Source organism: Glycine max, chromosome 19, assembly GCF_000004515.6.
Source record: "Glycine max cultivar Williams 82 chromosome 19, Glycine_max_v4.0, whole genome shotgun sequence".
Classification (NCBI taxonomy): Eukaryota; Viridiplantae; Streptophyta; class Magnoliopsida; order Fabales; family Fabaceae; genus Glycine; species Glycine max.
The window spans coordinates 43,952,317-43,968,717 of NC_038255.2; the positions used below are offsets into that span (position 1 = coordinate 43,952,317).

A 16,401-nucleotide genomic window follows, 5' to 3' on the forward strand; every position below is an offset into this window, starting at 1 on the left:
CAATTTATTAGATTAAGTATACGTACTTAATAAGGTTTAAATTAAATTACAAGAGTTGAAAATATATATCACTCCGGAATATTATAATTTGTGTGCAATTTTTAATCTGGGAATGCATTTGCTATATTATTTTTCCATGTTGTCATTGTCAGTATGGGTAGATGCAGTCTCATATTTGGCGCATGAAATCATCTTTGACAAAAATATTATTTTTTTCTATTTATTTTTCCAACTTTTACTCCTTGACCTTTCGTATTAATTTTTCTTTTCTCGTTTTTCCCCCTCAATCAGATTATTTTTCATTATTGAACGAGGCAATTGAAATGTCAGTATTTGAAATATGTAAGCTTGAAAATCTCATGAGCCAATGATAGGTTCTTTTCTGCATCATTTTATGATTGGCTTACATATCCAACACTATGTGTCACATGAGTACTGTTCGAGGACCATGCTGGATATATTGCAGACTCGTTTGTGCTCTGATGTGCTGTGTAATGGTTTTTGCCGTGTGTTAAGGGACGTGCATGATATAGTTTATATGTTAAATGTTATTTTTTTTGTCATTATCTTTGAGTGTTTTTTGTATGCGTTAAAGTTTTATTTTAATATTTTATGTTTTTGAAAGTTTTATTTTGATATATTAAATTTTAAAAGTTTTATTTTAATTATTTTTTTATTAGTTTCGTGAGCAAACGTTACTATGTCGTTAATTTTAAATTTTGAAATAATTAATTTAAAATAGTAACAATTAAAAATTATTATTATCTTTTTAAATTGTCTTCAATCACCTAATTCTCTAACATTCATCATCTTTTGGTGTAAATCCATAATCATCACAACATAAACAATACAATCACCGTCTATTTATATCTATAACATCTGCAGATCACTACAACTATCATTGATAAACAAATTAGATCTTTCACAACCTTCATCCACTAAACAATATCATTGTGTTATCCTATAGTCACATAGTGATCAAACACCAATATTGATATGAAAGTTTCATTTTGTCATTGATGAGAAACTTCAAATATGATAATGTCGTAGTAATTTTGGATCTTTTTTAATTTTTAGTCACCACTATTTTAAATTAATTATTTAAAAATTTGTCAAACACTAATGTTTGCTAATAAAAATCAAAAGAAATAATCAACATAAAATTTCAAAAACATAAAAAATCATGTAATTTTCAAAAACATAAAATATTAAAATGAAACTTATAAAACTTAATGTATTAAAATAAAACTTTTGAAAACATTAAAGACTAAAATGAAACTTTAAAAACTTAATATATCAAAGTGAAAAACATTAACACATAATGGACTAAAAATGATATCTAACCTTTATTTTTTACTTGGAATAGTTGGGATGGATTCAAGAATGCATCAAAGGGGTCAAAAAAAATTTACATAATTATTTAATTATTTAACTTTTAATAAAAAATTGATAAATAAAAATTCTAAAAAAAAGAAGTTATTAAATTTATGTGTAAAACTAGAGATAAAATCTAATACTAGAAGAGAATTAAGCAAACATTAATTAAAAAGCCTATTTTTCTTATCAAAAATAGGATCTTGCGGAAGAGAGGAAGTCAAAACAACCTATTTGTCTCCCTAAATCCGTGCCTGAATTGTTGGTCCTGTAACCTGCTGCTTTTTATTTGGAGAAACACTCTTTTAATGTGTGTAGGTTGGGTATCGCTTATACATCATTAATATACCTTATTTTGCTGATAAAAAAAGTTTGAAAATCACATTCCTTGCTTTGCATAAACGAAATAAACATATTTTTATGGCCTAAAATTAATCAAAATTTAGTTTTTGATAGTTCTGAGGTCTTATTGTTCTTAATCACTTATCTATTTTTTGGCTATTTATGTTTCCATCATTTTTCAATCCGAACATCATTTGTGAGTTTTGAGAAAGGGCCTTTTGCCCAATTTATAAAATTGCATAAAACAAATATCGGATCAATATTTATTTTCATTTAATTAAATTTCATAATAAATAAATATATTTAAATATATAATTATATTTGAATTTATAACGAATGGTACGTTAATTTAAATTGTACGTAGTATATGCATGGTTATTTTTAATTATTAAAAAATTAGAGAGAAAAAACTACTGAAATTTAAGTTATAGATAGAAACTTAAGACGATAGTTTAAACAAGATTACAACAACTAATTTTTTTAAAATATTTTTTTAACCCTTGTAATTTAGTATTTTTTTTTTGTTTTCGTTATTGTTAAATATTATTTTAAATTGTAGTATACGCATGGTTATTTTCAAATATTAAAAATTTAGAGAGAAAAAACTACTGAAATTTAAGTTATAGATAGAAACATAAGACGATAATTTAAACAAGATTGCATCAACTATTTTTTTTAAAATATTTTTTTAACCCTTGTAATTTAGTATTTTTTATTTTTGTTATTGTAAAATTATTTTTTTGTTTTTAGTTTTTTAAATTATGTTTGCCTGTTTTTAGTCCTTAAAGCGTTATATATAACATTTTGAACATTAAAAAAAGTGATATTCAAAGCGTGGACAAAAAGTAAAATAAATATAATTTGTAAGGATTAAATTTTTTTAAAGGACAAAAAACAAAAAAATAAATTACAAAAATTAAAAATGTATTTAAGCCTTGTTTTTATGTGTTTGTTGATACATTTTATTTATGATTTATAGTTACAAGTATTCTTTTGTTTCGTTTTCCATTTTTAAGATGGCGTAATGAAAAAATAAAAAGGTTTGTTATTTTTTCCGTTGCAAAATTTTAAGAATATGAAACAAATGGTCTCTTTTAAGTATTATTTTTAAGCATAAATAAAATATCAATCATAAAATATTTAAGAAAGATTTAGTTAACTAATATAAGATTTTAATCGTTAATGACAAAATAAATTAAAATTAAAAACAGAGACGTTTGAAACTTTCAATTAGAGAAAAATTTAAAAGTTATTAATAATTTATAAATATTACATTATGTCTACTGTTGATTAAAAGTTTTTGAACCTTCATTAAAGAAACTATAAAAAATAAAAATAAAAATAATTAATTAATTAATTAAAGAAAAAATTGATTTTATTGTCTTAATATATCTCACAAAAGAATAAGTTAAGTAGTTACGTAACATGCGTGTGAGTTATTCAAATCATAAAAATGAAGCCTTAAACTTAGACTACTTGGTTATATAAAAAGGGATATCTAAAATGTGTATCTCTCCAAAAGTAAAAAGAAGAGAAATTAGCTTGGAAAAATAAGAGCAAAATGTGAACATGAAAATCTCAAATATTAGCACGTGGTGTGGGTGTAAATAAAAGCTTAAACTTGTACAAATGGGTCTACATCACGTAGGCTATTTTTTCAAACCATAGACGATATTATGTGATTTGCTTTGGTCATTCGTCTCTAGAAAATGGGACGACCTTTCATTTATATTTGCTTGACCGTAAATATTTCCTAATAGAAGCTCATTGAGGTTATTGGCTTATGGCATTCATAAATACCTCTAATTGTCCAATTGAAGGTTGAACTATTGTAATTTTGGCAGAGAATAATCAAACCAAATGAAGAAACCATACACCTCTCTCTTTATCTTTCTCTCATTATTACGATTATGAATTTACAGGCAGACATGTTTTTATTCTTAATTAAAGTATTAGCCGCTTAATTTTTGCAACATTTTATTTTTACAAGACTGACTCCAATAGGTTATTTTAATAATGTTTTCATAATTTCTTCTTTAATTTTAATAATCTCGTCTCTTTAATTTTTTATTATTATTCATGACAATAGGATATTTACTGTTAATAATAAAAATACTTAATATTTTCTTTAATTTATTTTATTTATAAATTTAATTTAAATTTTAAAATAGCCCTATAATACGCAGACATTTTTCTATTTTAGAAACATTGAACCGAGTTCCAAAATTAAGAGTAACAATAAACGTCAATCAAAGATTCATAAATAAAAAAGTGATGATAAATTAAATATTAAAAAATGCATCTTTCAATATAAGATTTTAATTATAGTGGTGGAAAGTTTACGTCAATGACAAGCATGTGAGTGTTCTGCGTATAATTGCTAGCACCTCGTTTTTGAAAGGAACTCCCACTTAATCCAAATCGCAATTTCGGTTTGTCCAGCCCAATAACATTACACTAATCACTCATCACTAATCCCAACAGACTTGTCAAGTATAAATTTTCCTATAATCATTGCGAAGAGTAACTTTTGTGTGTCATTCAAAAAAATAAAGTAACTTTTGTGTGTGTGATGAGTATAAACATTATTAGTACTCTTTTCATTAATTCATCCTATATAAGGAGAAAAAAATATTTTTAAATAATTTTTTAAATATAATATTAGTTACTTTTTTACTTAATATTTCCTTATGTTTCTTTCGTTTTAGATAATCAATGTTACATTAAAAATGAATTAAGAAGAATAAGATTAATTTTATAAAATTATTAGTATTTTTTCAGTCATTTATTAAAAAAAATTTATATGTAAAATATCTTGAACGGAAATTATAATAAAAATGAGACAATGATAATTTATTTAATTATTTTTTAAAACAACTAGTACCATCTAATATTTATGGCATATCTAAGATTTAAATTCATTTTTTTTATTAAGACGGAATAATTTTATGCTAGTTAATTCATGTTGTTATTGAAATTGAAATATAAATTATTATTTAACATTCATAAAAACTAACATAATAAAAATATAATTCTTTTTATATAAAAAAATGACTTGATAAAAAAAGGTAAAACGTCCAAAAAAATATTTTTACATGATAATGGTTTTTAATGAATTAAATAAAGTTACTAGTTACCTGATAATTAATATTGATATATAATAAATAATTATTTTTTTCTTAAATATTCTCTTATTCTATTATGATTTTGCTCTTCTCATAGTGAAGTTTCCATTCCCATTTGATTATCCCTCTCCATTGCTTGAAAAATAAAAATAAAAAAAAGTTTATTAGGAGGAGCTTAATATTTTTTTATAATAAAAATTATATTTGAAATTAAAATTTAGAACTATATTGGAAGGAATAAAAGATTAAAAATAAAGTAAAATGGTCAATATGTAATATTAGTATTAGACATGTGTATTAATGAGAGTGATAATAAGTACTAATTAAAAATACTTTTCACTTAAGAAAATTTCAAAAAGCGTTTTTCGTCGAAGAATAATTCTTAAAAGTACTTTCTCTTAATATAGTTATTCTAAATTTCTAATCCTATACATTATAGATATATACATTAGAATAACCATCTTGAATGAGAGGTTAAAAATACTTTTTCTTCGACAAGTGTTTTAAGGATTTTTTTTTTCTCTTACCAGGAGCAGTTTTAACTTCTTATTTCTTTTAATCTATTTTTTTATTTTTAATATTATTTTAAAAAATATATTTATAATAAAAAATAATCTTATATCATAATATAAATTGTTTATAATAAATATAACACATAATTTATATCTTCAAAAATATATTTTCTTGCTATAAATCTTCAAAAATATATATTAATTATACATGTCAATGATAATAATTAAAGAAATATAGCTCAATTAATTGAGCAAAAGAGTGCATGAATTACTCCCATATCTATCTTTAATTCTTAAAAATAAAAAAATGTCAATAATAATATAATTTGTATGATAGTTCTAGTATTTTTTTAATTAGAAAAATGTACGTTGATTAGTATTTGCCTTTTAATTATACAATTTTTTTCGATAATTTTAATTATACAAAATTTATTAATTATGTGCATTTTGCATACTGTTCTACATATATATTAAATCTGTCAGGTATCTTGCCACGTGTTGATGTTGGACAATGCTAAACTAGTTTTTTTCTTTTACAGTTATTTTTCTTCTTAACACTCATATTTTTCAAACTGTGCCAGGCCACATCTAGTCTTCCGAAGAAACTTCAATTCCTACCGGCTACCACTTAACTTCTGTGACATTCTACTTCCCTTCCTAGCCATTCAAATAAAGCCACGTAGCAATGAAGTTGATATGTAAATAACTATCAATAGCGACGGTCTAATAGCACCTATACGGATATACCTGAACCAGACAAAAACAGACAACAGAATTATTAAAGTCTGCATACGATAAGATCCATGAACGTTCAATCCCTCTCATCTTCGTTGAAAGGAGAGAGCGTAATTCTTTATCAGTTGACATAGCTTGTGACTTGCAAACACTTTGCTCGGATTATAGCTGGCAAAGAACATTTTTCTTTTCTTTCTGCATGATGCTTATTTCATTTCATTCATAATAATATCATGGATATAATAAGGAGTAAACTCAAATAATTGTAGACTAACATAAAATCTAGATATTCTTTGAGTAAAGTATATTTAATTGACTTGTCTGGTAGGATATAAATATGTATGTTTAAGATTTAATATTATCAATTTTAATAAAGAATTATTTTTTTATTTTATTAAATTTTAATTTGATAAGTCTTTTATTAAAATTAGAAATTTGTTATCATAATAGAGATTATGATAATGAATTTTTTTTTTTATAATTTTAATCTAAATTGTTCTTGATTGTAAAATTATCGTGAATAAGACATCAATAATCTAAATAAATTAATATATATGTAATGGTCTTTATTAGATAAAGATTAATAGATTTTATTTATTAAATTACATATATAAATAATATATATGTGAATATCATCATTGAACTAAATTAATGAATGTCTAATAGTTAATATTACATTGATATGTCAATAGTAAGTTTTCAAAAAGAAATATAATATACATAGTTTCCTTTAACCTAAGATTATCATAATAATTAACAATTTATTTGTTATATTTTAATTTCGGACACCTAATGTCTTTAGACACTAGTTGAATGAATATTGAATATGATTACATACTCGAATTAATTTTTAATCAAGAAGAATCCATCAACTCATAACGAGTTTGAGCTCTATAACATAATTAAGACCTTGAAAATGAAAATTGAATGAAAAAAGAAAAAAGTTCATTAAGTCATTCATTGATTAAATGTGTTAACTTATTAGAGTTTGACAATAATACTATCCTCTAGAGTTAATCTTGCAGCTATAAATCATGAAAGAAAATATTACATTATTCTTCTATTGGTTTCTTAAAGGTAAAAAAATATTATTTCATGTTATCGGGACGTTAAGGAGTGTTGTTGCTAAATTCTTATCTTGATTAGTAAATTAATTATGATTAATTTATTGTATTAAATCTATGGAGATCACATACAAACGAGTGTTTCAATATTTGTAAAAGAAAATAATTTATTTAATAATTAAATTAGAGAATTTAATTTAATCAAATAAATATTTTAATGAAATATTCTTACATTTTTACTAGCAGCAAGAATATAATTAATATAAAAAATAGAGTATTATTTTATAAATGTAAAAGTTATCCATGAAATAAAAATAATATTTTGTTATTACATGTCGATGAGATCATGTGATTAATCATGATATATCAGAAAGCTTCTTACAATAAAAGATTAGATAATTTTTTATTTTTATAAAGATAGAAAGATATGAAATTATTTTATAAAGTTATAGATAAAAACATATATCTAATATAAAGTACCTCAAACACAAACTAGAAAAGTTGAAGTCTAGATTTAAACCTAAGGAGTACAAAAATGATTTGTTCTATAGAGTTTTACTTGTATTGAAGAGTTGATAATAATAATTAATCTTAGTCGATATAGATACACATAGAATCTTCGTAATATTGAGAAAAAATATTATTACTTCAAAAACACATATCGGATTATACAAATCTATTTCTCTCTATCCATTATTGTGATATATTTTAAATACAAAATAAGTTCTATTTTAGAATTGTGAATCAAACAGATGGCCTCCTTACACTTTACTATGATAACACTAACCTCAGCGTGCAAGAGACATTTGAGCTATGGGCATCAATAACTTGTCTGCAGTCAAGTTCAAAAGTAACGTTTTGATATGGCTTTTCAACAACCCAAGTAATAGCAGCCAGCAGAGCTTTTGTTTCAGCCTCATAAGCAGGAAGGTTACCTGAATACCAGCAAGTTGTTCCTGAGATAAAATACCCTTTGTCATTTTGAATGCAAGCCTCGTTCCGATTGCTAACTACGGTTTATTACATTAGATATCAATGATAATTTTGTCATATATATATATATATATATATATATATATATATATATATATATATATATATATATATGAGATTTACTAATTATACACTCTTATTTTTTTAGTATGAGTATATTAATAAATTATGACTAGATAATATCTTAAATTATATATGAAATTTGTTAAAATATATGTAATTATTTTTTTTTTAATATAAATATGTTAGTAAATTATAATTAAAAATTATCTTAAAATACATTAATAGTATAATTTGTTAACATACTTGCAGTAAATTAAAAATCAAAAGCTTGTAAGATAAATATAATTTAATGGAAGGCATATTTAAATAATATAATCAACATTAGTTATTTTTTCCTGCCATTACTACCCACTACACAATGCTTTTAGGAGATCATTGTTTCATGCAACCTTAGATTTAAAAAATTGCTTCCAACTACTTCCACGATCAATTCTTGCTACCAAAGTGACTTGCTCATGAGCTTGGTTTGAGGACATGAACAAGTCATTTTGGGTTCACATTTTGGTCCCACTTTTATTAAGCTTGCATTAGTTGTGGTAGTTATTATTCTCAACCTCAGTTTTGCTATTTTCATCTCCTTACTTCTTCAAAAACATGTAAAATGATACTATTGCCCTCCCCTGTTTTCCTACGGCCCTTCCCCTTCCTCGCACACCACTTTTCCTTCTCTTGATATATATATTTTTATTTAATTTAATTATGATATAGTTTATCATTTTAACTATAACTGAATTAACTATGACACAAATTATCATATGATGACACAAGCTATCCTTTCTTAATAATAATCAAATTAATTATTATACAAATTAGCATCATAATAAAGCAAATTTGCATAGTAATTAATTTGATTATTTTTATAAATGATAACTCCTATCATAATTAAATTTAATTGGTATTCATTACTATTAAAAAAATTGAATTTTAATTTAAAAAAGATAATTTGTATCACCATCAATTTAATTAGCTTAAACACAATAACTTATTATATCTACAATTAATTATAATTTTTTTGTAAAAAATTAACAAGCAGAAACATTTTCATTATGCAATTACACAACAGAAATACATTTGTTATATAAAATATACAATAAAAACATATTTTTACTGTGTATACAGGGAATGGAAAAAAAAATACACAACTAATAATTTTATATAACAAAAATGTATTTTTCATTTTATATTTTTTCATATCCCCTCTTACATAATGAAAATATGTTTTTGCGGTATATTTTATATAACAAAAACATATTTATGTTGCGTGAACAAATTATGAAAATTAACACCATTAAAATGAATAGATATTATGGGTGGAAACAAATTATGAACAACTTTATAATCGAAATTAACAATATTGTAATTTGATAATAGAAAGAAAAATCTGAAATGGTAGTGGCCACAAGCCCTCGTTCACTCTCCATAACACGGATTGGTCTGTCATTCATGACTTTTGTTTTTTTTGTTGACAAAATTCGGTGTTGTTTTGAAAAAAAATATTGATCCAAAAGGTATAATATGAGAACCATTTACTTTTGACACTCATTTGTCGAGATGTGCTATCCTGAATGGCGTCACCAATTTACAGTTACTTTTTATTTTTTACATTAATTATATATTTAAAATCGATGTTAATGTCTATAAAAAGATTTGCATCCCTTCTAATTTTAAATAATTGAAAAAATATTTTCTACATAACCGATGTAAAAAATAAAAAAAAATAATTAACACTAAGAGACGTCTCCGGCATGAAGACATATGAATGTAAAAAAAATAACCTCCCTTGTATAAATTGTTTTCGAACTACAATCTTTTAGTAAATTGGTTTTTCTTTCACCCACTTTAATAAAAAAAAAAATCGTCGTTGGTTGAATTAGCTTGTAGGAGAAAGAAGCGATGCATTTAGCTCGATCACGTTTCTATAGTTTGAAGGAAAAAGATTATTTACACGCCACACATTTGGTTGACGTAAATACATCTATATATCTCTTACGTTTTTCTTGTAGAAATGGAGAAGCCGAATATTACTTGCTTTGCTGGTAAACCTTTGTCCTCCCATAACTTGGCATTTCTATTCCTCCAAATGCTCCACAAATATAGTGCCAAATTTTGCACTATCATTACCATTCAGACTTCTGAGCAAGGAGAAAATCACCACCTTAAAAGAACCTACATGCAGGATGACATGAATAATGCTTGGACATGTCAAAAAAGTGTGGAATGAATTCTCCAACTCCCCATTGCAATGAACACAAGTGGATGGACACTCAATTCCCTTTTCCCTCAGTCTAACTCTGATTGGCAGACAGTTCAATGCTGCCCTCCACACCTAGGGGATCAGGCAGCAGCTGCCAGATGTTAATGTTCCACTCCCCATCCATCTTTAGCTCACTGCAATCAATAGTTTAGGATGTGGCTTTTAGTTTATTAGATTCATTATTTATGGCATGTATCATATCTAAATGATTGATGTAACTTAATTATCATCTTTTCAAAGATGACATTATCCCTCCAGAAAAGTGCGCAAAGAAAAAAAGAAGACTGGGAGTCAAGTCTAGCTAATGTTTATTATGAATAATAATTTTAAATATTTCTCTTCTTTTTATTTCTGTGTTCTTTTATACGGTAAATATTCAATGTATTTTATATTCTTAAAACATTATATATATATATATATATATATATATATATATATATATATATATATATATATATATATATATATATATATACACTTTTTATTTCATACATTCTTTGTAAAATACTAAAAAAAATAATAGGAGAATTTAAAAGAAAATATATCATTATTCATTTATTATTCAATTTTCAAATCTTCATATTCACTGTATACCCTACTTGTATACCGTGTAAATTTCTGAAAAACTTTATCTGTAGTATTGAGTTAATTTTAGAATTTTGACATATATTATGAATAGGATTAAGTTCATACCCAAAAAAAGGATCAAGTTCATACCCAAATAGAAATTACTCTTAAAAGGTATAATGAAATTACGAGAATGTATAAAACGTGTTATGGAAGTAAATGTAATAATCATATATAATGCCTTATATACTAATTTTTAATATTCATGTATTGCTATATATCTCTATATATTTAAGTAATGAAAACTTAGTTTTTTTAGTACAGTAGGAAAATAACAACACAAGGACCAAGAAATAGTAAACATATCGCGTCCTAAGACTTCCATAATGTCATCCAATCTCCCGGTCAAAACATCTGCATCACAATTAAGGGGGTGGAATTAATTTTGTATCATAGTGTGTTTTATATTGTTCATATAATTCAATAATTTTGAAAGGAATACCCCAATCATCATTTTTATACTAATTATGTTTATAAATTTTGTAACATAAAAAAATGTCTTGGACCTTTAAAGAAGTTACGATGCTACATTTGTTTTTTTAATGTACATTAAATTATTCATATACTATAAATACAGGATGATTGCATCTACGTGAGTCAGTATTTGATTTTCGGCATATGTAAATTTTTTTTAATCAGTAACAATCATATACCGTGAACGAGATTAATATCTAACTTACAGGTTAGAAAACACTCTTATTTTCTAAATCAGGACCAAAAAGAAGTACACATGCATGTTTTGAACAGCTTTGATCCCTCTCGCATGAATTTGTTTAACCAATATCTTATAAAGATCTAAAATGTTATGTTTGTTTGGTTTTTAATTAGTACACATTTCAAATTAAGCACGTTCAACCTGATTCATTGGTGCAGTATCATTAGATTGAAATTTTTGGTTTTTGAGGCAATTAGATTGAATATTTGAATGTTAGTTTTAAATTTTTAAATGGAAAATTAAACATACCTCAAATTAGTTAATAATTACACAATAATTAAGGAAGAAAGAAAATCTAATGTATGATCAATGTTTCAGATTTAGAAAATCCTCCAAGAGGAAGACATGATAGAAACCAAATTCGGTTTTTATAATAAGCTCGATACAAAAGATCAATTAAATTAACCACGTTTCGTGATCATGAATTTCAAAGTGCATGTTTTGGATTAAAATTTGTAGACACATAAATTTGACTTTAAAATATTTTATAATTTTAAGTTTGATAAAATAAATAAATTTACTATAACATGATTTATGTTTGAATATTTTTTGTTAAAAATTATGTTAATAAAATGAAATTTGTTTATATAACATTAATCAAAATTACTTTTACTCTATATTTGCATTATAAATATACAAACTAAATTTACTTTAACTTTACAACCAACTCATTTGTTGCTTCTAATCCAAATCCAAGTTTATTTTAAACGTAGGTTACAAAATTAGTTTTAAGAGAATCCAAATATGATATAAATTAAAATAATTAAGTTTTAAATTCCAAAAATATATTTGATGTCCTCAAACGAGTATCTCATCATATGATTCAATTATTGTGTCTAACACAATAAATCCTTCTATATATGTTGTTTGTGCTCTACCCAGTAATATGAAAGTTGTCTTTCTATTCTACTACTTTTCTCACAAAAAATAATAATTAGTTTTTCATACAGAGAAAATTAAATAATGATTAGTACTTTAACTAGTCCGTAATGTATGATAAACGCTTTATCTTCATTAATGTTCAAAAAATATCCCATGTAGTTTTTCTGATATGATATGTATTTATACTTACGTTTCTGCTTATGGGTTATGAATGGTAACGGGAGGGAAAAAGGGTGCCGTAGAATACTATATATTACTCTGTTTACATGAGTAATGATGCTAATTTTGGACTTTGCTTTTCACGAAAAAAAAAGTAAAATTTTAGACTATTCTCACTTTTTTCTGAGATACGATATATATGTACATATGCTTACGTTTCTGGGTTATGTATGGTAACGACCTAACGGGTGGAAAAGGGTACTCTTGAATACTATACATTACTCTGTTTACATGAGCACTGATGCTAACTTTGGACTTTACGGTATTAAAATTTCTGCGGACAGCTTTTTTAAATTTCTATTTTATTGCGTTAACTTTTTGCCACTGATGGAATGGATATTTTTAAAAATATATTCACCATCTGAAAGTGCGCTCAAATTAGTTATCTTACATAGTTTAGATAGAAGAAAAAGGAGTCGAGATTTACTTACACTTTATTTTAATTTTGAGCTATATATATATATAGTTTAGATAGAAGAAAAATAGGAAAGAAAATTAAACAAGATAATATTATAAAAATATTTTTATACTGAAAAATATAATAAACAGTTGATATCTCAATTTGTAAGAGGGGAAACGTGAGAAACAAACTTTTTGTAAAATCTTCACAACAAAAAGAAAACTTAATTTTAGTAAAGTCGTGCAGTCCAAATTTTCTATCCTTATATTTTTATGTTCTCCCAAACAAAAGAGCTACACTTCCGTCTACGGCTTCCATCTTCACTTCATTGTATCCAAAAATCAAAACAAATACGATCTTATTAATAAGATGTTGCCAAGTCACAATACTACAAAAACACCAAGTGCAAAAGCGTGTTTACTATTTGATGACATTGAAAGTTTTAATTTTTATTTTTATGTAAGCTGACATTGAAAGTTACTTGTCATATATATATAGCAAAAATCACTCAAAACTAATTACAGTAATATTTTTTAACTGAATTACCCAAAAAGGGGTCACCTAATTAACCCAAAGTTCTATAAATAGCATGATATTAATTAAATTTAACTCTTAAAACTTCCCCCCATATATTTTTACTTAAATTTAATGGAGCCAAATCCCCATTATAATTGATGATAATTTTTGTCTGGTTAAATTGAATATTTAATTTATTCTTCTGTGGATTTTGGTGCGTTGTTAGTTCTCTTTCCTGGAAATTGGCTTCCTGAAATCAACATCAATGTATCTTAATCCTCCAAGGAATGCATGTGAATATAGAGACCCACGCGTAGCATTAACCAAGTCCATAACAAAATGTGAAGAAGGAAGAGATCAGTTCTTTTGCAAATGACCTAATCAATAGAAAGAGTAAATAGTCAACGTAAGTGGGCTCATCGACAATGAAAGGTCAATACAGGTTAAAACTTACAAAAATTCTAATCCTCCTACGTAATTTTCTGGAACAAGCAAGCCTTGCTGCCTCTATATATATTCCACACTTGCAGTTCCAAGCATCCATTCTCTCCCTCAGCAAAACATTCCAAGTTCCATAGTTGGAACCCTGAAAGCAAAACATTAGGTCATTTTGATCGAGTTGCAAACATGAGAAAGTTGTGTTTTAACCCCCAAACAGAGTCGTTTGCGTTGGCCCGCAGTTCTCCTTCTTCACCACTATCCTTAACCTCAAGCCCAACTCCTCCGAGGCTGAGCTTTTCCGAAGCTGAGGCACTGATACTGAAATGGAACCCTGACACTTCCGCTTACGCCAAAGTCACTTCCCTCTTCTACGAGGACAAAACCGAAGCCAAACACTACATTGACTCCGTTAACCAGCTTCAGAAATCCATGCATTCCTTGCTCTCTCAGAACCCTTCCTCTGAGAAACTCATTCTCGCTCATAACCTAATGCAGATGGCTATGAAGAGGCTCAAGAAAGAGTTCTACCAGATCTTATCCATGAACCGCGCACACCTTGATCCAGAATCCGTCTCCGCCAGATCCTCTCGCACCTCCGCCAACTCCAGCGCCTCCGATTACGACGACGACTTCGCTGCTGAGGACGACGATATCCGCGCCGCCGGCGACTCTATCTCCGAAGTCGAGCAGGTTTCTTCCGGCGCCATGGCAGATCTGAAACTAATCGCTGACTGCATGGTATCTTCCGGTTATGCCAAAGAATGCGTCAGCGTTTACATCTTAATACGGAAATCCATAATCGACGAAGGAATCTACCGCCTCGGCGTGGAGAAACTGAGCTCCTCGCGCGCCAACAAGATGGATTGGAATGTGCTTGATTTGAAGATCAAGAGTTGGTTAGAGGCGATAAGGATTTCCGTTAGAACGCTCTTCAACGGAGAGAGAATCCTCTGCGACCACGTCTTCAGTTACTCAGATTCTGTCAGAGAATCCTGCTTCGCCGAGATTTCGAGAGACGGTGCCTCTCTCCTTTTCGGATTCCCTGAACTCGTTGCCAAAACGAAGAAATCATCGCTGGAGAAGCTGTTCCGAGTGCTCGATATGCATGCTGTGGTTTCCGAACTGTGGCCGGAGATCGAGTCTATCTTCTCCTCCGATTACAACTCCGGCGCTCGTTCTCAAGTCCTGGTTTCGCTTCAACGACTCACCGAGTCCGCGCAAATCTTGCTCGCGGAGTTCGAGTCCACGATCCAGAAAGACTCTTCCAAGTCGGCGGTGAACGGCGGTGGCGTGCACCCGCTCACGATTCAGACGATGAATTACCTTTCAGTCCTCGCCGATTACATCAACGTGCTCTCTGATATATTCCCGCGCGACTGGCTTCCGCCGCCAAAGTCTTCGTCGCTGCCGGAATCTTATTTATACAGTCCGGAGTCTGATTACTCGGCGTCGAAGCCGGCGCTGACGGCGCGTTTTGCGTGGCTAATTCTCGTCCTCCTTTGCAAGCTCGACGGCAAGGCGAAGCATTGCAAGGACGTTTCGCTGTCTTACCTCTTTCTCGCTAACAATCTCTGGTACGTTGTCGCCAGAGTGCGAAGCTCGAACCTGCAGTACGTGCTTGGCGACGATTGGATCCTTAAGCACGAAGCTAAAGCGAAGAGGTTCGTCGCGAACTACGAGAAGGTGGCGTGGGGAGAAGTGGTTTCGTCATTGCCGGAAAATCCAGCCGCGGCGGAGGCGAGGGAGGTGTTCGAGAGCTTCAACCGCAAATTCGAGGAAGGGTATCGGAAACAGAACTCATTCGTCGTAGCTGACCGCGAATTACGAGACGAAATAAAAGGTTCGATCGCGAGAAGCATAGTGCCAAGATATCGCGAGTGGTATAATGTTGTTCTTGCTACGGTGGGAACAGTGAGGGATTTGACGGCGACGGAGTACGTGACCTTTACCCCTGAGGATATTGAAAATTACCTGGTTAACCTCTTCTTTTTTGGAACCTCATCCAGTGCTGTATCGTCCTCGCCTCTCCGGCGTTGGAGCTAAGTGCACAGTTTGAACGGCGAGTTTTCTACGCCGTTATTTTTCTTGGTTGTAGTAATAGTTTTGACATAGCCAACAAAAGCGATAACGTCTTTTTCA

General features: G+C 28.2%; 1 protein-coding gene across 1 annotated transcript; it reads left to right on the forward strand.

The window, feature by feature from the left end:
* Positions 1 to 14,234: 14,234 nt before the first annotated feature.
* LOC100786852 (exocyst complex component EXO70H1) lies at positions 14,235 to 16,401 on the forward strand. The gene has a single exon (XM_003554289.5). The coding sequence runs from the start codon at positions 14,449 to 14,451 to the stop codon at positions 16,303 to 16,305; it is 1,857 nt and encodes a 618-aa protein (XP_003554337.1). The 5' UTR covers positions 14,235 to 14,448; the 3' UTR covers positions 16,306 to 16,401.